Below are 20,465 nucleotides of genomic sequence, written 5' to 3'. Positions count from 1 at the left end.
CAGAGAAGCCCCCCAGCAGGGTCTGGCAATCCCTTCACTGAGAGCTAGGGCCTGAGCTTCATCTCAGCAGGGCAGACAGCTCCTCCTGGGGCCACGGCCTCCCCAAGTGACAGCCAGCTGGCTCTACAAAAGCCTCCAGCTCCCCAAGATGGCCAGCCTCCCCTGAGAAGCTAAACTCTGCTGTGCCTTCTAGAACCAGAACTGTTACACTTGAGGGCCGTGGCTGGAAAGCAGCCGTTAGGAGCCCCCAGCCGCTGGAAATTTCTGCTGCGGTGGGGTCCGACCCATCCCGAGCACACATCCTCAATCCCTTGAGGGCAGCTTGCTCCTGGGGCCCACCACCATCACTGCCCTGGGCGAGCAGAAGCAGACTGCAGAAAACAGGGCAACTCCGTTCTTGAATTCTGGAGCCAACGGGGTGGGGGGGGCAGACCACTGTCCGTCTGTCCCCACCAAGAACTCTCCAGAAGTGGGGGGTGCAGGGCGCTTGGGTGGCTCAGTGGGTTAAAGCCTCTGCCTTCAGCTCAGGTCATGATCTCAGGGTCCTGGGATCAAGCCACACATGGAGCGCTCTGCTCAGCGGGGAGCCTTCTTCCCCCTCTCTCTCTGTCTGCCTCTCTCTCTACTTGTGATCTCTCTCTCTATCTCTGTCAAATAAATAAATAAAATCTTTAAGCAAAAAAAAAAAAAAAAAAAAAGTGGGGGGTGGGCCGTGCAGGTCTTGGGCAGCTGGCTCAAGCACAGGGTCCCCACCAGCGGGGGTGGGCCCTGCTTGACCGGGGCAGGCTACAAGACTGGGGTGGGCTGCCCCAAATGCCCAGATACCATGTGCAGAAGCCCGTACGGTGAGGGGCAGCTCCCCAGAGTGGAGGAGGGCAGGGGTTAGACATCTGTCTCTGTTATAGGGAGAGAGGGTCTGTCCTGAGGGGCTTCCTGCCTAGGTCTCCTCTCATGGTATGTTAGCCGCACCCACCCTCTGGATGCTGGCTTTCTGTGGGAGGGGACATGGGGGGTTGGCGTCCAGGATGAGGGGGTTGGAGCCCAGGACCACCCCCAGTGGTTCCTGTTTCTCCCTTAGTTCCTTGGGTTCTTCTTCAACCCCTTAAACCTGTGCTCATGGATCAAGGATGAGTGGAGCCTCATCTATGAGACCGCCCATGTGAGAGAGAACTGGATCGACCCCCTGATGAGGTGGGCCACGCTGGGGGCTTCCCTGCAGCCCACCCCACAAAGCCACCCTCACTGCTTGTCCGCATGTACCCTGACAGGCTTGGGCAGATGCTGGTTTCATAGGTGCAGGCCAGGACCCTCAGAAGGACCAGCATGGGGGGCAGGGTAAAGCTGCCCCCATTGCTTCCCTTCTGATAGGGCCTGGGGGGGGTGTCCACCTTGTCTTCTTGGGGCCGGAGAGACTGTTTCTGACAAGCAGACCACCTTAGGTATAGTCCAGAGGAGGCAGAAGTCCTGTGGGAAGGAAACTGGCCCTGGGGCCATGGGGTGTCCCTGGAGCTACCCTGCCCCAGAAGAAAGGCCTCAGAGTCCTCAGTCTCCGCCGGGCTGGATTCACGGTCCATCCACAGGGCTGCCAGCAGGTGCTCGGGCTGCAGGGCCTAAGAGCTACTTCTGGGTCAGCCTGCTTCCAGGGTACCCTGCCCCCTGCCCCCAGCCCCATGCAGCCCTACCGTTCCTAGACCTGGGGAGACCCCACTCCCTGTTGGCCCTTAGACAGGCCCGCCCTTCCTCTGGGGCCACGGTCCTCAAGCTGGGGGAGGAGCTATCCAAGGCATGATGCCTGCCCTCAGGGGAGCCCCACAGGCCAGGCTGCTGGTGTGGGCAATGCCCTGCCCAAATCTTGCTCCGGGACACCCCCGCCCCACCCCTGGAACCCTTCTCCAGCTGTCACCAACAGCACAGCTCCAAGAACTTTCCAGCACTCTCCAGCTTGCCCTGGCCTCTGTCCCCTGGGCCATGTGGTGGCCCAGATTAGCTCCACATCCCCACTGCTGCTCCTCTTCAGATCGCTGGGCCCCCGCAGTGAGGCCCCGTCCCTCCAGCTCCCCATTCACTCCCCTCACCAGCATGGCTTGGGAACACAGGGCTTCCCCACCTGCTGTGTGACTCTGGGAGGAGCTAGTACAGTGCCAGCGTTGGAGCCATTATCACCCCACCCCGGGATAGACTCCAGGCGCTTGGGGGCATCCTTTGGATCCCAAGGACCACGCCCTCATTGACCTGCTTTGCAAGTGGCCATAAGTGGCTGCTCCCACCTTTGCCTTCAAGATGGCAGCCGGAGGTCCAGGAGCTGATCCACCAGCTGGAGGAAGTGATGGCCAATCATCTCCCTCTTTCAAAGACCAAGGCCAGGGTCACAGAGCCCAAGGAGTTCAACCTGACTGTCCCCCGGCCCCGCGCCATTCCGGTCCCCGAGCCAGTTCCCGTCGTGGCCAAATCAAAACCAGTAAGTGCAGGCGTTTGCTGTGGGCACAGGCGGCCGGCTGGCTCTCCCCACAGGCACAGGGGCCAGCTGGCTCTCCCCAGGGCTGAGGGCACTCTGGTCCAGACTAAGAGTGTTTGATGACCCCTCCTGCCAATCCAGAGCCTGCCCAGTAGATTACTGGGCTCCACATACTGAGGTCTGGTCAGGGACGTGAAATGAGACTGGGGGACCATGGGGCTCAGGCTCCTCTGGACTGGGGACTTGCAGCCTGTTGCAGGATACTTCTCCCTCCCCGTTACATCACACACAGTGCAGCATGAATCCCCAGATTCTCTTCTGTGCTCTCCAGGCCACAGGCTGACAATAACATCTATCTGTGTGACCCCAGTCAGATGGGCCTGCCCCCGCCCCAGCACCTTTGCACATCTGTCCCCTCTGCCTAGACCTCATCCCCTCCCTCTCTTCTCCCTCTCCCTATCTCGGTGACACTCCTGCCAGTCAGGATGCTTTGTATCGCAAATACCAGGAAAAAGCTCTATCTGGGTTAGACTGCAGAGAACTGACTGCCTCTGGTTGGATCGCGTTCTAGCTGTGCTTCTGTGGGTCCCCTTTATCTTTGGGCAAACGTCCATCATTGTAGTGAACCATCCAGACCATGAGAGGACATCTAGGGCCAAGAACTCCACCACCCGCTCAGGTGGCATGCCTCCCCTGGAGCCGATCCCCTGATCAGGGTGCGGTGGTCCCTGCCCCAAGCACCTGTGGTGACTCAGCTTCCTGGAACAAATCTGGCTTCCTCACAGAGTTGAGGACTGTGTGGAGGGTAAGGGGGTGGTGCTGGGGGGTCCCAGGATCCCAGCCCACTTCTACCACCCTTAGGTCATTGCAGCTTGTCTGCGCAGAGAAGCTTTCTGTAAACCCCTCACCTGGGTCAGGTCCCTCCAGTAGTTGGATGCTCCTTAGACACACAGGGCAGAGGGCCAGGAGTGCGGGTCTGGAGCTCAGGGCTTTCTGGGCTGTCCCTGCCCCACCCCCCACGGACACTGCCCCCTGCAGGCTGGTGAGGTTCCCTGTGACCAGACCCAATGTAGACTTCTCAGGTCTCTTCCTTCCCTTCCCTGGGCTCCAGGACACTCACTTTCCTGGGCTCTGTGACACTCTCCTGGCCTCAACTGCCCTCCCGGCCTCCTCCCTTGTCCCCTGGCCACCCAATCACCTGCCTGCTCCTCCATTGTCTCCTGGGCCTGGGCTCTAGGCTCGGCTACCTTCCTTCTTGCTGCAGGCCTGACGTCCTTCCCTTCCCTCCTTCCCCTCACCAGCACCCAGGGAATCCCAATCAGAGCTCAGCAGCTTCCCTTCTAGCCCTGCTTCTCCCGCACCCGTAGCCAGCTAGTAGTGGTCCGGCACCTCTACGCTCCCCTCAAGACTAGCTGCTGACCTCAGCCTCCTCTCCCGCCATCCCACCAGGTCCCCAGGAGCACCTACCAGCCGCCCAAGGAGCAGCAGCTGTTGGAGATGGCCAAGAGGTTTAATCGCTGGAAGGCAGAGGCGAGGAGTCTGCCCTGAGACCTGCCTTCCTAGAGCCCTCTGGGGGGGGGGGGTCTGTACAGAGGGTTGGGGAGGGGAAGGTGGAGGGAGAGTGCCCTCATCCCTTCTGACTGGTGGCCACTGGGGCCAGAGCCACATGGGGCTGTTTGCAGGAGCTGCTGCTGCAGGCGAACATTGAGGAGATGCGGTGTGCGGTGCCCCGGTCCCAGGGGGAGCCTCCGATGCAGGTAACCCCCAGCCATTCACACCCTGGGTCAGTCTTCACGGTGGCACGAGAACATTGCTCCCCATGCCCTGTCAGTGGCCACACCGTGAACCCCTCCTTTAGCCCTTCCAGCAGTTCACAGAGGGGCAGGCTCCCCACATGGCTGGGAAAGTGCTCCCCACCTGGCTGGGAAAGTGCTCCCCAGGGCTGGGAATGGGACGGTGCTCCCGGGGGCTCTGCCCTACTCCTGGCTGGGACGCTGGGACAGTGCTGCTCCCACTCCTCCCCCATCCCAGAGCCAAGCTGAGTGCAGCCTGAGGGTGCAGGTGCAGATACCCCTCCAGACCTCAGTGGGAGCATGTCCTTGGCACTCTCTGGGTGTCCCCAGATTTCCATTCTGAGTACTTACTACTTCTATAAGAATAATAAAACTCCCGGTATGTTTGTCAATAAGGGAAAAGTAAAGGGAGCAGGACAAGGAAGACCTGTTCTTGGTGGCTGCTAGGAGCTGGGCCCTCCCTGCCCTCCTCACTGTGCCCCCTGACCCCCGCGCCCGCTGAGCCACACAGAGGTGCTGTGGTCCCCATAAGCACCTGGGGCAGGCAGGAGAGTGGGGGTGATAGCTGGGTTCCCAGGGGGTGCCCTTTGACCCATGGCTCTGCACAGTGGGGCTGTGCGGCCCGTCCTGGGAGGCAACAGAGCAGCTACAGCAGGTGGAGAGCAAACCTGGGGGGCTGCCAGGAAAGGTTGTGGAAGCTAGCCCCGGGGAGCTGCGGGGATGGGTCCCGAGGCCTGGGGGCCAAGCTCCCCTGACTGGGAACCGCTGCCCCCAGGCCTGACAGGCCCACTCTTTCTCTGTCCTCATCTGGGAGGTCCAACACCCTAGAGAGGCTGGAGAGGGCACTGGAGGACAGAGGTGCTGCCCTGGGGGACACATGCCTGGGCGGGCTGGGAACTGGCCCTGGGCGGGAGTGCTGGCCCTCCCGGGGTGCAGGGCCCATCACCTGCTCATGGTGCTTTTAAGGGCCCATGGCAGGCACAAATACCAGGTGCTGACTTCTCTAGGACTCTAAGAAGAAGCTGCAGCTCCAGCTCATGCCCCAAATTGTGAAGACCTCAAAGCTGACCTTCTACAAGGTGAGGTGTGCTCCTGATTGGTCCAGGTGGGCACGGGCACTGGTCCCCAGTCCCTGTACACCCACCTCCTGGCCTGTTTTGTGCCCAGGGTCTCGGAGGTAAGGGCAAGTGTAGAGGGCAAGGGGGAGCTTGCTGCCCCGAGTCTCCCCTCACCGTCCTCTCTCCTGCAGCCCAGTGAGGTCCCGGTCAAGCTGAATACGGCTGCCATCCTCCGAGAAGGGTCTCTGTACCAGCAGCAGGTGGAAAAAGAGCTGCAGAGGTGGGGGCGGCCCCTCCTTACCCCCCTGCAGAGGAGGGGGCAGGGCAGGGCTCTTCTGGGAGAAGACGGGGCCCAGCAGCAGTGGTGCTTTGGTGGGGTCTGCAAGCCAGCTGGTGTTGGGGTCACAGCTGTATCCAAGGAAGAGAATCCATCTCAGTGAGGGAGATGGACGGGACAGAAGGGGACTTAGCAGAAAGCTAGCCCAGCCCAAACCTCTCTCATGAGTCACCTCCTTCTCAGACCCCAACCTGATGCCCTCTCCCACCGCAGACCACCAGCACAGCAGACCCCCTGTGCTTACCTCATGGGCTGGGCTGTGGGTGGGAGTCTGGGTGGTCACCCATATGGATGAGAGGATAGACAAGTGGACAGAGGGATGGCTGACAGACAGACGGGTGGACTGGGGGTGGCCAACAGACAGGTGGATGAGGGGAAGGTCAACAGTCCGGTGAGTAGACAAACAAGTGGCTGAAGGCTGGATGCACAGGACAGGGACAGGTGGACAGCGGGCGGGTCGGTGATGTGGTGGGTGCTGGGCGAAGAGCGCCCCGCACCTGTGAAGGCCACTGTCCCCAGGGTTGCTCGTGGTATCCTGGCGGTAGCCAGCCCATGTCCTGACCTGGCGGGGGGGGAACCCAAGCCCCACCTCTTGCCCTTTTTCCCCAGGGTGGATCAGCTTGTGGACGGGGCCGGGGACTTCTCTGAGTTCCTCAAGTGGCAGAAGAAGATGCAGGCGAAGGACCGGGAGGAGGAGCTGACTGCAGGCGAATGCCGGCGGCTGCTGGGGAAGCTGAGCCGCGAGGAGGCCATCCTGGCCCGGCAGCACGTCATGCAGGAGAACAAACAGAAGGCCAACCAGAAGAGGGAGGAGGTGACTCAGCCTTGCGGGGCCACTGGGAATCTGGGGCCAGCTGGCAGGCCTGTCTGGCTCCCAGAAGCTGGTGGGCTGTCCAGAGCCGGGGTCCTGGCCGCTCCTGGGGTTGCACCTGCAGGCCCACCCTGGGTCATTTTTTCCCAAGCCCCATCGTATGTGTGGTTTGTCCCTTCCACCCAGACACCACCAGGCTCTCTTGAGTGCACTGTCGGGCCAGATCTTCTGGCCCAGACACCTCCACCCCCACTAGCAGAGTCACTTGGCCCTCACATCCACACTGAAGGAAGACCTGAAGTTCTGGCAGAAACTTCTGGAAAGCCAAAATGTGGCACTTTGGCATCTGGGGTCCTCACTCGTAGGAGGGTCTGTGGGCCTCCGCGATACCATGTCAGAAGCTGTAGACGTATCCATCTGGGGTCGTCCTCCTGCTTGGACAGGCCGCCTCGGTGGGGGCCCCCACCTGTGTTTCCCCGAAAGCCTGTTCCTTACAGATGGCCTCCGAGTGGCGTGGGCTCCGTGGCCTGACTCAGCCCCCCATCCTCAGACATGTGTCTGACCTGCCATCACCTGAACGTCTTTTTGATGAACTTGTCTGTGTCTGTTTCTGTTAGATGTCAGGGTTTGCTTCTCCTTCCTTTTTAGTTTCCTTTCTTGCAAATACGAAGTCAAAATGGTATGAACAATAGACTCAGAGAAACGTCCCTTCTTCAGCACCCATTTCCACCTACCCCCTCAGCTTATTTCCCTTAATTTCTGGACAATCTCTTGTGATTCCTTCGAAGTGAATGTGTTCACTTGCCCACACACACTTCTTCCCTCCTTCTTCCCTTCCACACGGCATCAGTGTGGCCTCCGAGCAAGCTTCTGGGGTCAGAGGAGGGAGACCTTCAAAGTGAACTCGAGGGGATGTCACTAAGTCAGGAAATAAGGGAACACAGGGCTTTTACTGTGTGGCCGTGTCCACAATGTCCGGGCCACGCGGTCTCATCAGAGAGGCCGCATCGCCAGCTGCAGGTGGTGTGCGAGGGGCTGGGCCCCCAGGACCAGTACACTGTACTGACGTCAGAGATTTGCCCTGAACCCGTGGCTGCGACATGGCATCTCGACGCAGGGCTGACATCCCCGTCATTTGTGAGGTATGGGGCTGAGCATGTTTTCGTGGATTAACACCCATTTCTGTGACTTCTGTGAACCAGCTCTTTGTGGGTTTTGTCCATTTTCTCACAGCTTTACTGAGACGTGATTGATGAGTGAGACTCATGTGTTTAAGGTGTGTGATGGGACAGGGGCGCCGGGGGTGGGGCTCAGTCAGTGAAGCGTCCGACTCTTGATTTCAGCTCAGGTCACTAACTCAGCATGGTGAGATCGAGCCCCATGTTGGGCTCTGTGGCTCAGCGTGGCGTCTGCTTCAGATTTTCTCTCCCTCCCCCCGACTCTCTTGTCTCTCAAATAAATAGAATCTTTTTTTTTTTTAACTGATAATTCTATTTTTAATTTTTTGAGGAAAAATTAAAATACTGTTTTCTGTAATGGCTGCACCAATTTGCACCCCCCACCGAAGGGCCCTTTCGTCCCCTTTCCTCCGCATTCTCCCCAGTGCTTGCTGTCTTTTGACTGTGTTATGACAGCTGTCCTGACAGGTGAGCATGTTCACGTTCTCTGCCCATTTTTTAGTCAGGGTATTTGGCTTTTTTTGTTTGTTTGTTTGTTTGTGTTGTTATTGAGTTATAGGAGTACCTTGTGTTCTTTTGGATGTTAACCCTTTATGGACTATACGGTTTGCAAATGCTTTCTCCCACTGCATATGTGGCCTTTTCATTTGGTTGGTTGTGCTGTGCTAAAATCTTCTAGTCTGATGTAGTCCCAATAGTTCATTCTTGTTCTTACTGCCATGTGTTCTCTAGTATTTATGTTTCATTTTTACGTCTGGATCTCGAATCCACTCCAAGATTATTCTGGTGCATGGTCTGAGATTTGGATCCACTTTCATGGCCAACCATTTCAGTCTTCCAATCCATGAACACACTAATGTCTCTCCATTTACTTAAATCTTTTCTTTCGTCTAGTTTTTAGTATCCAAGTCCTGTACATAATTCTGTTAGATTTGTGCTTATGTATTTCTTTTACTTTCTTGAGAAATTTTAAGTAATATTGTACTTTTAATTCTGGTGTCTATGTATTAAAATGTAATTGACTTTCGTGAATTGATCTTATATCTTGTGACCTCGCTGACCTCCCTTATTAAGTTTTTAGAACAAACAATTTTGTTGTAGATTCCTTGGGATTTTCTATGTAGACCACCATGTCATCTGTGAAGAACCGTTCATGTCTTTATTTCTGAACTGCATTTCTATTGTTTGCTCTTCTGGCTTATTGCACTGGCTAGAACTTCCAGGACTGTACCAGCTAAGAATAAGAGCATACATTTATGTCTAGTTCATGATATCAGGGGAAATCAGTCTTTCACTGTGAATTACTGATGTTGGATATAAGTTTTTGTGGACATACTCTCCATCAAGTTGATGAAGTTCCACAAGTTTTTATTATGAAAATGTGCTGAATTTAATCAAATGCTTTTCTGCATCAATGGATATGACTGTGTACTTTTCTTCTTTGGGCTGTGAAAGTAGTAGATTCATGATAAAGTGATGACTTCTTTGCCACATGATGGAGTTTCAAATATTGAACCAGCTTCTCATCTCTAGCATAAACCCCACTTGGTTATGAGATATAATTCTTTGTCCACATGCTGATTCTATTTGCCACTGTTTTTATTTTGCTCAACTGTTTCTGCATATAGTTTCATGTAGGATGTTAGTCTGTTGTTTTCTTCCTTGTACTGACTTTGTCTGGTCTCAGTATCAGGGTCATACCAGCTTCATAAAATGAATTTGGAGGTATTCACTCCTCTTTTTTATTTTCTGGGGGAGATTGTATAGAATTGGTGTCAATTCTTTCACATTTTGCACAATTCTTTGCTGAAATCATCTAAGCCTGGAGATTTGTTTTTTGAAAGCTTTCAAATTACAAATTTAATTTCCATAAAAGTTACAGAGTTCTGCAAATGATCTGCTTCATAACGGGTAAGTTGTGGTCATTTGTGTTTTTTTTTTTAAGATTTTTTGTTTAGTTATTTGACAGAGAGAGATCACAAGTAGGCAGAGAGGCAGGCAGAGAGAGAGGAAGGGAAGCAGGCTCCCTGCTGAGCAGAGAGCCCGATGCGGGACTCGATCCCAGGACCCTGAGATCATGACCTGAGCCGAAGGCTGGGGCTTAACCCACTGAGCCACCCAGGCGCCCCTCATTTGTGTTTTTTTAAGGAATTTGCCCATTTCATTAAGTTGTCAAATTTATGCATATAGAGTTGTTTATAATATCTTATTATCATCCTTTTTTTAGTGTCTGTAGGATCCATAGTAATATAACTTCTTTCATTCTTGATATTGGTAGGTTTGTGCCTTTTTACTTTTCTTCTGCAAGTCTTGCTAGAGATTTGTCAATTTCACCAATCTTTTCAAAGCCAGCTTTTTGTTTTATTGACTTTTCTTTATTGTTTTACTATTTTCAATATCATTGGCAGTACCTTATATTTGCTTCCCATTTGGCCTCCACTGGCAAGCATGTCAGGAGTGTGTCCATACCACCAGGCCTCCAAAGACACCACTCTTGCTACCGCTGGGTGGGGTGGAAGGCAGGTTGCCATGTGGTCTCCTCTGACACTTCCAACCCATTTGGCTTCCCTCCCCTTCCTGGAATGTCCAGTTACATGTATTTACATGACTAATATGTTTTATATAAATAAATAAGGCAGATTAGACAGCACTAAATATTTGAAGAGAAAGGGATTTTAATTCCTCTTGTATGGTTCATGTTGGGTGATGACTCTTACAGCATTAACTGTAACTTTTGCCTCAGCTGGTCAGAGGTGATGGCCACTACTACGGCCCGGCCCACGGGAGCCTTTCCCACCACCTGCCTTCTGCACCCCTCTGGAGGGGCTGAGGAGCTGGGTACCCCTGTCTTCACTCACCAGCAAAGACACTGGCAGGGCCTAAGGTAGCAAAGCTGGTTCAGGTAGAGACGACACTTAGTCTTGTGTGTCTTTTTTTTTTTTTAATATTTTATTTATTTATTTGACAGAGAGAGAGAGAGAGATCTCAAGTAGGCAGAGAGGCAGGCAGAGAGAGAGGGGGAAGCCGGCCACCCACCAAGCGGAGAGCCCCGACGTGGGGCTGGATCCCAGGACCCTGGGACCACGACCGGGGCAGAAGGCAGAGGCTCAACCCACTGAGCCACCTAAGTGCCCCTTGTGTGTCTTTTTTTTTTAATTAAGATTTTATTGATTTATCTGAGACAGAGAGAGAGCACAAGAAGGGGGATGGGCAGGGGGAGAGGGAGAAGCAGACTCCTCACTGAGCAAGGATCCCAATGAGGGGCTCAATCCCAGGACCCCGGGATCATGACCTGAGCTGAAGGCACTTAACTGACTGAGTCACCCAGGTGCTCCAAATCCTGTGTGTCTTCCTCCCAAGCTTCGGTCTTGTGCTTGGTCCTATGCTGCCCACCCCCTTGTTGCAGGGAAAGCCGGGACACACTGCTACTTCTCCTCCCTCCCAGCTGTGTCTGTGCTATCCCCGAGATGCGGTTCTGCTGGGGGCCTGAGGACCCTGCTGGGTAGGCCTCCTCGCCCATAGTTCTCTCAGTCTTTGTCCATAGTTTACTCACATGATGTAAGGCCCCTCACAGATTTCAGTAGCCTGCCTCTTTTCGTCTCCTATTTCCACACGAGCATTTTCCCACTTATTACCAAGTTTTTGAAAGCACTTTTAAAAATACACTTTTTATTTTGGAAAAGTTTTAAGAGTTACAGAAAAGTTGCCAAGATAGTGCAGGGTGTTCCCGTGTCCTCCCACCCAACTATCCTGCTGGTGACATCTTCCAACACCACACCAGGTCTCCAGGGTTGCCACAACAAAGCCCCACGGTGCGGAGGGTTCAGATCACAGTTCCAGAGGCCCCAGGTTCAAGGTCAAGCAAGGTGGCAGTGGGGCCACACTCTCTGCTAAGCTCCTCGGGGAGGGTCCTTCCTTGAATCCTTGCATCCTCACCTACTTGGACATAAGATCACATTCTGAGGTTCCAGGTAGATGTGAATTGTGGGGGGACACTGGCATAATGCACCATGGGATATTTGTCACAGCTAAGTAACCAACACTGGTACATGACTCTTCACTAAACTCCACACTTCCTTAAGATTTCAGCTCATTTCCCTCCTCACAAATGCCCTTTTCTTATCCCAGGGCCCCACATTACATTTAAAGGTCATGTCTCAGACTCTTCTTGGCTGTGACGGTTTCTAATACTTATCTTGTTTTTGATGACCTTGACAGTTTGGAGGGGAGCTGGTCCGATATTCTGTGGACTGCTCCTTGGTGGGAATATGTCTGATGTTCTTCTCATGGTGAGACTGGGGCGGTGGGTTTTGGAAGCAAGACTGCAGGGGCGAAGTGCTCTTCTTATCACATGTTCTCAAGGGCATCTGCTTTCATCGGACTCATCACTGGGATGTTGACCTTGGTCCCCTGGTCAAGGTCGTGCCTGCCAGTTCTCTCCACTGCCATCATCTCCCCCACCATTCGATACTCCACAGAAGGGGGTCTGTAAGCAAAGCCCACACTCAGAAAGCAATGCCTACAGAGAATTCCTCTGCACGGAGGACTCCTCTCCTCTCCCTCACTTACTTATTCATTTGATTACTTCTTTCGGTGGGGACTCATGCATAGTTGTTTTACACTTTGTGTTATCACCCAATGGGACAGTATTTGCTGCAAGCTTTGGCTTTTGGAAGCTCTTCCAGGTGGGCTCCTGTATCCCTCTGCCTGCCCTCTGTCCTTCTGCCGTGTGAGCACTTCTAACTCTATGGTCTAAATTGAAAAGGTTGGTCAAGAGCCATTTTTGATGCATGCCAGCAAACTGTTTTACAGAAGGATTGTTCATGCCCCATCTCTAAGCCTGAAGTCCAAGCTGCCTGCAGGCTGACTCCATCTTACTGTGCAGCTAAAGATGAGCTCCCCATTGCACAGGCAGCTGGAGCTGGGAGTGGTTCGCTCCATGGCCGCCCTGGGCCAGTGACGGGAGGTGTAAACCCCATGCTGTGCCTTGCAGTGTCTTGAGGACTAAAAACAGTGTTCTGAATTATTCACCATAGCACCAAGCCAGAAGCAATCTGAATGTCCATCCACAGTAGAATGGATGAAAGCTTTGTGATATAGTCCCCAAAACATACAGCTGCAAAAATAAGCCAGCTACAGTCCAGGAGACCACAGTGCAAGGCAAATGAATACAGAATGGAGCCAAAAAGGCGAGAAGTCCCTGGACACACAGGAGGGTGCCAGTCATGTGCATCCAAGTGGCAAAACCGCCCTCTGTCCCGTTGTTTAAGACTCTGCCCTAATGAGGCACTGTGAGAAAGAAGAGAGCGGGATGACCAACAGGACATGCCTGGGGCCTCATAAGACAGGAGCCTGAGGCTGCCCGGAGGGCTGGCAAGTCCTGTGTTCCCCAGGGCTTCCAACCAATGAGAACCCACCTCTCTCACCTGGCATCCAGGGGAGTGTGGGCTTTGGGGCAAACCCAGTGGCTCTGACTCGGTTTCCCCAGAACCACAGTGGAGGAAGGGAGGAGATGAGGTGGAAACTCCCCTGACCTCCAGGGGACTCCCAGGAGCTGAGGAGCTTAGATTCGGGTTCCAAGGTGACTGGGGGTCAGGGGCTGGTTCTCTTCCCCAGGCCTCATGCAGCTCCTGGGGCAGGGACAGAGCAGGAGACACAGGTCTGCTCCAGGGGGCACCTCTGGCTCTGACCGTGCCGGGTCGGTTGTCCGAGCAGACGGCGGAGCTGCTGCAGCAGTGCGCTGAGAGGCGCCTCCAGGAGGAAAAGTCCATGAAGGAGCTGGTGGAGCAGGTGACAGAGGCGCAGAAGAACATCAAGCTGGTGCAGATGAAGCTCCTGAAGGACCGGAGGCAGACAGGTATGGCAGGGGGCGAGGTACCACAAGGCTGCGCCCAGCTCTGCAACCCCCAGTCGGCTTCCAACCCCAGGGGAGGTTGGCGAGAGCCTCGCTGCCCTCCAGGGAACGCTGGGGTGGGGCAACCCCCCTCTGACCCCCTTGGCACCCTGCTTGGCCCCAAAGTTCAGGAGGTGATGGAGGAGAGCCGGGAGCTGCTGCAGCGCAGTGCAGAGACAGCCAAGGAGGAGCAGAAGCGGCGCTGTGAGCTCATCTCCCAACTTCGAGCCCTGGAGACCCAGCCTATGCGCAAGGGAAAGCTTGTGGACCTGACCCAGGTGAGGACAGGGCAGGTCCTAGCGGAGCCTCCCCATGTCCTGCTGGGCCTGGCATGGCCATGGGAGGGCGTGTCCACAAGTCCTACCAAGACCAATGGGGGTCCGGCCGTGAGCTGCAGTGCACCTGGCACTGAATGCTATGGTTGCCCTGCCTAGGGCGGGCCCAAGGGTTCATGGTCCTATAAGTGAGACCTCTGCAACCTCTGGCAACCAGAGGCCAAGGGCCCTGGGAGTGGGCAAGTTAGGCTTCACAAGACGGGCTTCCTGTTGAAGGAGGTCCCAGGACTCCCTGGCCCAGGTGGAAAGTGCAATGTAGGGGGAGTGCAGGTGCACAAAGGCTGGAGGCGGGGAGGCTGAGAAGAGAACACTGGGGCCCAGAAGCCTGTGTGAGAGGCACCGGGAGAGGCCAGGCTGGCATCTGGTGAGGCGGGAGCAGGCCCAGAAGGGCCACGGCTGCTGGTCTGTGAACCTGGCTTGATCCCGGGGCACATGGGAAGTCCAGAGGGCACTCTGCTCAGGCCCCCAGGATCTGGCTTGGAGAGACAGCAGTGAGCTTGGGGAGAGGCAGTGAGCTCCGTTTGGGCCCTCCCACAACATTGGGGCCTACAGGGCACTCAGCTGAGCTGTGCAGTCACAAGAGGGGGCCCAGGCTGGAGAGGCAGAGTGGCAGACATATTACACAGCGGCTACTGAGCAGAGGGAAGAGGGCTCCTAGGCACAGGGGCCAGACTGATGGAACATGGGGGAGGGGCACCAACGCCAGGGCAGGGGACCGGTCAGGGCACAGGAGACGGCTGTGCAGTCTGGGCACGGGCCTGGAACCCCATTTCGGTTCTCCCCTTCACCCCGCAGATCCCTGGGTATGGCCTGGAAGGGGAGATGTCTGTGGTGGAGCTTCGAGAGCGGCTGGCCCTACTCAAGGAGAGCCAGCGGCGAGAGGAGGAAGAGAAGCGAGACCAGATCATCCAGGGCAAGCGCGTGAGAAGCCAGGAACTGCAGAATAGGATGGAGCAGATCTCGTTGTGCCGAGCGGCCATGGGCAGGTCTGCGGCCCTGAGGTAGGTACTGCTGGTCCTTGGGGCCTGCAACTCCGGCAGGAACAAGGTGTGCCTGCCTCTGCCTCCCCCGCCACCCCTCTCCCCCGCAGGCTCTCCCTGCACAATAGAACACCCTCCTGCAGTTTCCTTCCAGTAGCTTCTCCCACTATTTTATTAGATCATTTCCAGGCGTACAAAAATGGTGACAAAATCATGCAGTGAGGGCTTGGATGCAAAATGATCACATGCAGGCCACGAGTAGGGCCTTTGCATGTATTCCATCTAGCTAGCTACTTACCTGTTCCTGAAGAACCATCTGGAAGTAGTTGCAGGCATCAGATACTCTTCACTCCTGAACACTTAAGAGGCCATCTTCTGAAGGAAAGACATGGTCCTATATAATACAGGCACAATGATACGACTAGAAAATTCAACGAAAATTCTCATCATCTAAATATCCTCTCTGTGTTCATGTTTCTCTAGCGTCTCAAGACTGTTGGCTATAGGTTTTAAAAGATTGTTTGCCATTGTTTTTTTCCTTTTTAAACCAAAACCTGGGTGAGATTCACACACAGCATTTGATTGTCAAGCATCTCGACTTGACTTCTGTCTTTTATTTTTTAATTTTTTTTGAAAGATTTTACTTACTTATTTGACAGAGAGAGAGAGATCACAAGCAGGCAGAGAGGCAGGCAGAGAGAGAGAGGGAAGCAGGCTCCCCGAAAAGCAGAGAGCCTGATGCAGGGCTCAATCCCAGGACCGTGTGGTCATGACCTGAGCTGAAGGCAGAGGCTTAACCCACTGAGCCACCCTGGTACCCCATACTTCTCTCTTTCAATGGAGAGCACGTGCACACGCATCCCTTTTGTTTTGGGAACACCATGGTGGCTTTTCCAGCTCCACGAGTCTGTCCCATGGCAGAGTGGTCAGGCACGGGTTGGTGTCACCCCCCCCCCCCCAGGCACCTAGCCCTGTCACAGCATAGCCTGGTTCAGGCCCTGGCACCCAGGGCTCCAGAGACGGTGTGTAACTGGGGCAGGGTGGGCAGAAGGGAGGACAGTCACAAAATACATCACTATTGATCCTGAGCGACTGCTGCTCTGGTTACAATATGAGGAGGCCCCATGTCGGGCAGGGCTGGCTGGCCACTCAGCAGGTCCCCAAGGTGGCAGGCACCTGGGAGACCTCACCACTTCCAGACTCAGCCTGATGGAACCCATGTGCAGCCTGGTCGGTGTCAGGGAGGCTGCAAGGATCCAAACCTGCTAAGGAAGCTCCTGGAGCCTTCTGCGAGCAGGCGGACATCAGGGCATTGATTCACCGGCACCTTTTTTGTGGGCAGTCTGACTGGCGGGACCAGGATGTGCACTTAACCCAAAGCCATCGGGGAGCAGTCTGTAGAATGTGACTTCATTTTGGAAGGAAAAATAGCCTAGTATGGTAGAGATTTGCAAAGCCCTGTTAGCAGGGATTGCCTCTAGGCGAGAGAGTGGCAAGGAGAGCGCAAGGTGAAAGAGGGTTTTCACTTTTTTGCTCCAAATACCTCCGTAGCTAATAGACAAAGGTACATTCTTAAAACGTTAAGTGCAAAGAGCAAAAAGGTAATGGTGCTGGGCACCGTTAGCGGTCCTTGGACGGCACCCCAGGGGTCCTCGGAGAGACTCTTCCCCCTGCACCTGAAACACTCCCGTTAACCTCCGTTTGGGGACCCTGATCAGCCCACCCTGTCGCCCGCTCAGGTGGGAGGAGAAGAAAGCCCGCTCTGCGGCCCCGGGGGTGTCCTTCCAGGATGAGCGCGTGCTGGAGCTGCAGCGCAAGGTCGAGGAGAAGGTGGCGGAGCGCCGCCGCAAGCAGGCAACCCTGAAGCCGGTGCCGGTGCGGGTGCCGCAGGCGGCGGCGGCGCCGCGCCCCGCGCGCACTAAGGCATGGGTGAGCTCTGGGAGCTCGCGGGGTGGCTGGGCGCACAGTGACGGTGGGGAGGTCATGGACCCGGCGCAGGGGCAGTGGAGGCGACCCCAGCCCGTGCCGACCTCTCCCCGGGCGCGTCCGCAGGCGCATCTGGAGGAACAGCACTGGCGGGATCTGCAGCAAAGCCGCGAGCGCCGGCTGCGAGCGCTGCAGCTGAGCACCTCGGCCGCGTGCCGCCGCCAGGAGGCCGCCTGAGCCGGGCGGGCGACCCCAGACCCCGCGCAGCCCGCGCAGCCCGCCCAGCCAGCCCAGCCCGCCCAGCAGAGCGTGCGGAATGCGCAGTGCACCTCCTCTTCCCCGTCCTCGCGCCCTGCTGCACGCCCCCGTCCCCCCAGTGTCCCCCCGCTCCCCGGCCAGATCAGGGCTGCCGGACAAGATGCAAGGCGCCCAGTTACTGCGAGGGACAAACACACTAAACAAAAGTATCCGCTTTTATCTGCAATTCGAAATTATCTGGGTGTCCTGTACTTTATATGCTAAATGTGACCACCCTGACCTAGATCCTCGCCCTTCCCTGGGCGCAGCGCAAAGCATTAGCCACGTCCCTCTTCAGAGCTCCCAGAGCCACCGCTGCACGTGAAAACTTGGGAGTCCCCACTCTCTGCCCAGAGTCTGGCGGCAAGGCTTACCCCGTGTGGTTGTGCACGTGAGTTTGATTGAAGTGGCCGGGTGCTTGAGCCACTGGAAAAGGCCTATCTCAGGACTTACCTCCAGCAAACCTCACTGCAGCCGTGGCGGGGAGGGGGTCAAGGGGATGCAGGAACTGTCCTCTACCCCCATTCTGCTGATGAGGCCAGTAGTACTCAAAGAGGTAAAGTAACCAGCCCCAAAAGCCTTGACCCAAAGCTAAGTCTGCTTGACTTTAGAGCCCCACCCAGCCTTCTTCAGCAATACCAAAGGAGCATGACTGGAGCCAGTGGGCATGAGCCCAGACCGGGACACATTCATAATTTTGGTTCCTCTGGATTTGGTTCCTCTCCAGCGCGAGGCTGGAGAGGTCATGACCTTGAGGATAGGCTGGCTGAGCAAAAGCCTGCTGTGGAAATGCAGAATCATGAATAAAACACAAGGTGCTGCAGCTCCAGGAAGGACAGTCTGGGCACGGCCCCAGGGGGAAGGGCTGGAAACAGCCAGGTAGTTAGATGTCCAGGAGAGATATGCCCCCAAACTTGACTTCCTCCTTAGCTCTGTTGGGGAGATGACACCTCAAAGGGGGAGGCTGGACCCCAGGGCACATTCTGACCAGGAAGATGGGCATCTTAGACTAAAACAACAGACTGAACACCAGCGTTCTTCCCCAATATTTTAAGCAGTGTCAGAAACACAGGACTTTCCCAGGTTGAGAGAGAAATTTCCCACCTCCCTGTCGAAATAGCTGGGGGCTGGAATTTTTTTTTTCATTTAACTGATTTCATTATTCATTTAAGGAAACAAATGTGACATTTCTTACAATTGTTATGTGAGATGGAAATCCATTCCACTTGATTTCAAGGAAATACACGGACGATGGCCTGTCCAGATTCCCTCGGGAGCTCTTAGAGTTTCAAAGGATGCATATTAACTCCCGTAGCTAGCAGTCCAAAGGTGGGGTGGGCTTCAAAACATGCCTGACGCAGGAGCTTGGTCTCCAAGCCAGTAGCAGTTCCAGCCTCACATCGAGGAAGAAGAGTCATCTCTCCCTGGTGGCTCTCTTAGGAGGGCTCTCTGTCCTCAAGGCAATGTGTGAACATCTGCTCCAGTCTCACTGGCCTGAAATGAACAATCCCTGTGGAGCCAGTTCCTGCAGTGGGAGAGGTCTGTATGGGTGCCCAAAGCAAGCTCTGTGGCAGGAGGAGGGGAGACTAACCCTTCACCTCTCAGGCCGGCTTCTGGAGCATGGCGGGGAGGTGCTAGCCCCACTGATTTGTGGCGCTGTAGGCAATGATGCTGGTTGGCAGCGCACACTGACGTCCACAACTGCCCTCGTGGATTGGGCAGCTCCTCAGAGCTTGTACCATACCAGCCTGAGGGGGAACAGGCCTTATGTTCTAGATTGACAGCAAAATGTCTCCAGTATCCTGGTCCCCTGCCCTGTGACCTCTCATTAAGAGGCAGTCTTTTGGGGCGCCTGGGTGGCTCAGTGGGTTAAGCCGCTGCCTTCGGCTCGGGTCATGATCTCAGGATCCTGGGATGGAGTCCCGCATCGGGCTCTCTGCTCAGCAGGGAGCCTGCTTCCTCCTCTCTCTATCTCTGCCTGCTTGTGATCTCTCTCTGTCAAATAAATAAATAAGATCTTAAAAAAAAAAAGAGGCAGTCTGTTTCCCTCAGTCCTTGAATCTGGACTGGCTTGCGTGGGCCAGGAGGGTACAGAAGTGGCTGTGTGCCAGTTTTGAGGCTGGGTCTCATGTGGCCTTGGAGCTCCCTCTTGTTCTGTTGGAACAAGCCCCAGGGTGAGCATGTCCAGGGTGGCCTGCTGGGAGGAGACACTATACGAGGTCAGCCAGTTGTCCCAGCAGAAGCCATCCTCATCCATACTACAAACCAGCAGAACCCAACATGTGAGGCCAGTCAGAAACAGAACCTCCTCGTGCCCCACTAACTTGTAGATTCATTAACAATAAATGCGTCTTTGTTCAAAGCACTGAGCTTTGAGGTTTGTTCAGAAGTGGCTAACTGGGGGCGCCTGGGTGGCTCAGCGGGTTGAAGCCTCTGCCTTCAGCTCGGGTCTCTCTGCTCCGTGGAAAGCCTGCTTCCTCCTGTCTCTCTGCCTGTCTCTCTGCCTGCCTCTCTGCCTGCCTCTCTGCCTACTTGTCATCTCTGTCTATCAAATAAATAAATAAAATCTTTAAAAAAAAAAAAAAAAAGAAGTGGCTAACTGGCCTTCACTTACCAAGGCTTCCCCCTACCTGCAAGAAGCTTTTTTAAGAAGGTTTTATTTATTTTGGGGGAGGGGAGGTGTGCCTGGAGCCAGACCTGGGGATTGATCCCATGACACTGAGATCATAACCTGAGCTAAAACCAAGAGTCAGGCACTTAACCGACTGAGCCACCCAGGTTCCCTCTTCACGAACCCTTTGAGAGAGTCCAACTGCCCCTGGAAAGTGGGCCAGCCAAGAGAAGCCAGGTGCAGCTGAGGCGGAGAAAGCTCTCTCTAGACCACCCAGGAATCTGACATTCTGCTTCAGTGCATTTTCTGTGTAAATGCAGCCAGAAAACCCTCACTGACAGTACCTAAAACTCACTTGAATAGAGGTTCTCTGCAAATAGTTAAAAAGCAGACTCTCCGACCTCATCCACAGAGTCAGGTTCTGGTGTGATGCCCAGGAATCTACATTAGTTGTGTGGCACTTGGAAGCAAAAAGGTTCCAGTCTTTTCTCTGAGCTGGAAACATTCAGGGCCAAAGGCATCATCTGTGAGGGAGCCAGGAATGTTCACACCCTAAGTTCAGTGTCAAATGAAGTTCAGAAAGAACTTAAAGGTCACAACCCTGAGATCATGACCTGAGCTGCAATCAAAGGGTTGGACACTCAAGTGACTGAGCCACCCAGGCGCCCCTCAACATCACATGTTTAGTGTGATTAAAGTTACAAATAGAGAGGCACCTGTGGTGGCTCGGTCTGTTAAGTGGGTGCTTTCAGCTCATGTTATGATCCCAGGGTCCTGTGATGGAGTCCTGA

The 20,465-nt window shown here is 54.8% G+C and overlaps 1 protein-coding gene and 1 long non-coding RNA gene across 3 annotated transcripts in view; one reads left to right on the top strand and one right to left on the bottom strand.

Annotated features, from left to right (window-relative positions):
- The window catches only part of CFAP99 (cilia and flagella associated protein 99), a 29,051-nt gene extending 12,048 nt beyond the window's left edge, over nt 1-17,003 (top strand). The window contains exons 4-14 of the mRNA XM_044267916.1: nt 1,079-1,191; nt 2,281-2,458; nt 3,905-3,985; nt 4,138-4,212; nt 5,256-5,327; nt 5,498-5,586; nt 6,253-6,457; nt 13,348-13,489; nt 13,652-13,803; nt 14,656-14,861; nt 16,580-17,003. Of these exons, the coding sequence (XP_044123851.1) occupies nt 1,079-1,191; nt 2,281-2,458; nt 3,905-3,985; nt 4,138-4,212; nt 5,256-5,327; nt 5,498-5,586; nt 6,253-6,457; nt 13,348-13,489; nt 13,652-13,803; nt 14,656-14,861; nt 16,580-17,003 (1,737 nt within the window). The remainder of the gene's footprint in view (nt 1-1,078; nt 1,192-2,280; nt 2,459-3,904; nt 3,986-4,137; nt 4,213-5,255; nt 5,328-5,497; nt 5,587-6,252; nt 6,458-13,347; nt 13,490-13,651; nt 13,804-14,655; nt 14,862-16,579) is intronic.
- On the bottom strand, nt 11,321-18,945 carry LOC122919104. Of its 2 annotated transcripts, none has more exons than XR_006386743.1 (3): nt 18,259-18,945; nt 15,139-15,234; nt 11,321-13,467 (listed from the first exon to the last, which is right to left on the bottom strand). It is a non-coding gene; the product is annotated as an uncharacterized LOC122919104 (long non-coding RNA). The 2 variants fall into 2 exon arrangements; XR_006386744.1 differs by having other exon boundaries at nt 15,139-15,215.
- Nucleotides 18,946-20,465: the final 1,520 nt, after the last annotated feature.

The sequence above is a fragment of the Neovison vison genome, chromosome 11 (genome assembly GCF_020171115.1).
Source record: "Neovison vison isolate M4711 chromosome 11, ASM_NN_V1, whole genome shotgun sequence".
Lineage (NCBI taxonomy): Eukaryota > Metazoa > Chordata > Mammalia > Carnivora > Mustelidae > Neogale > Neogale vison.
This window is presented reverse-complemented; position numbering and strand designations above follow the sequence as displayed.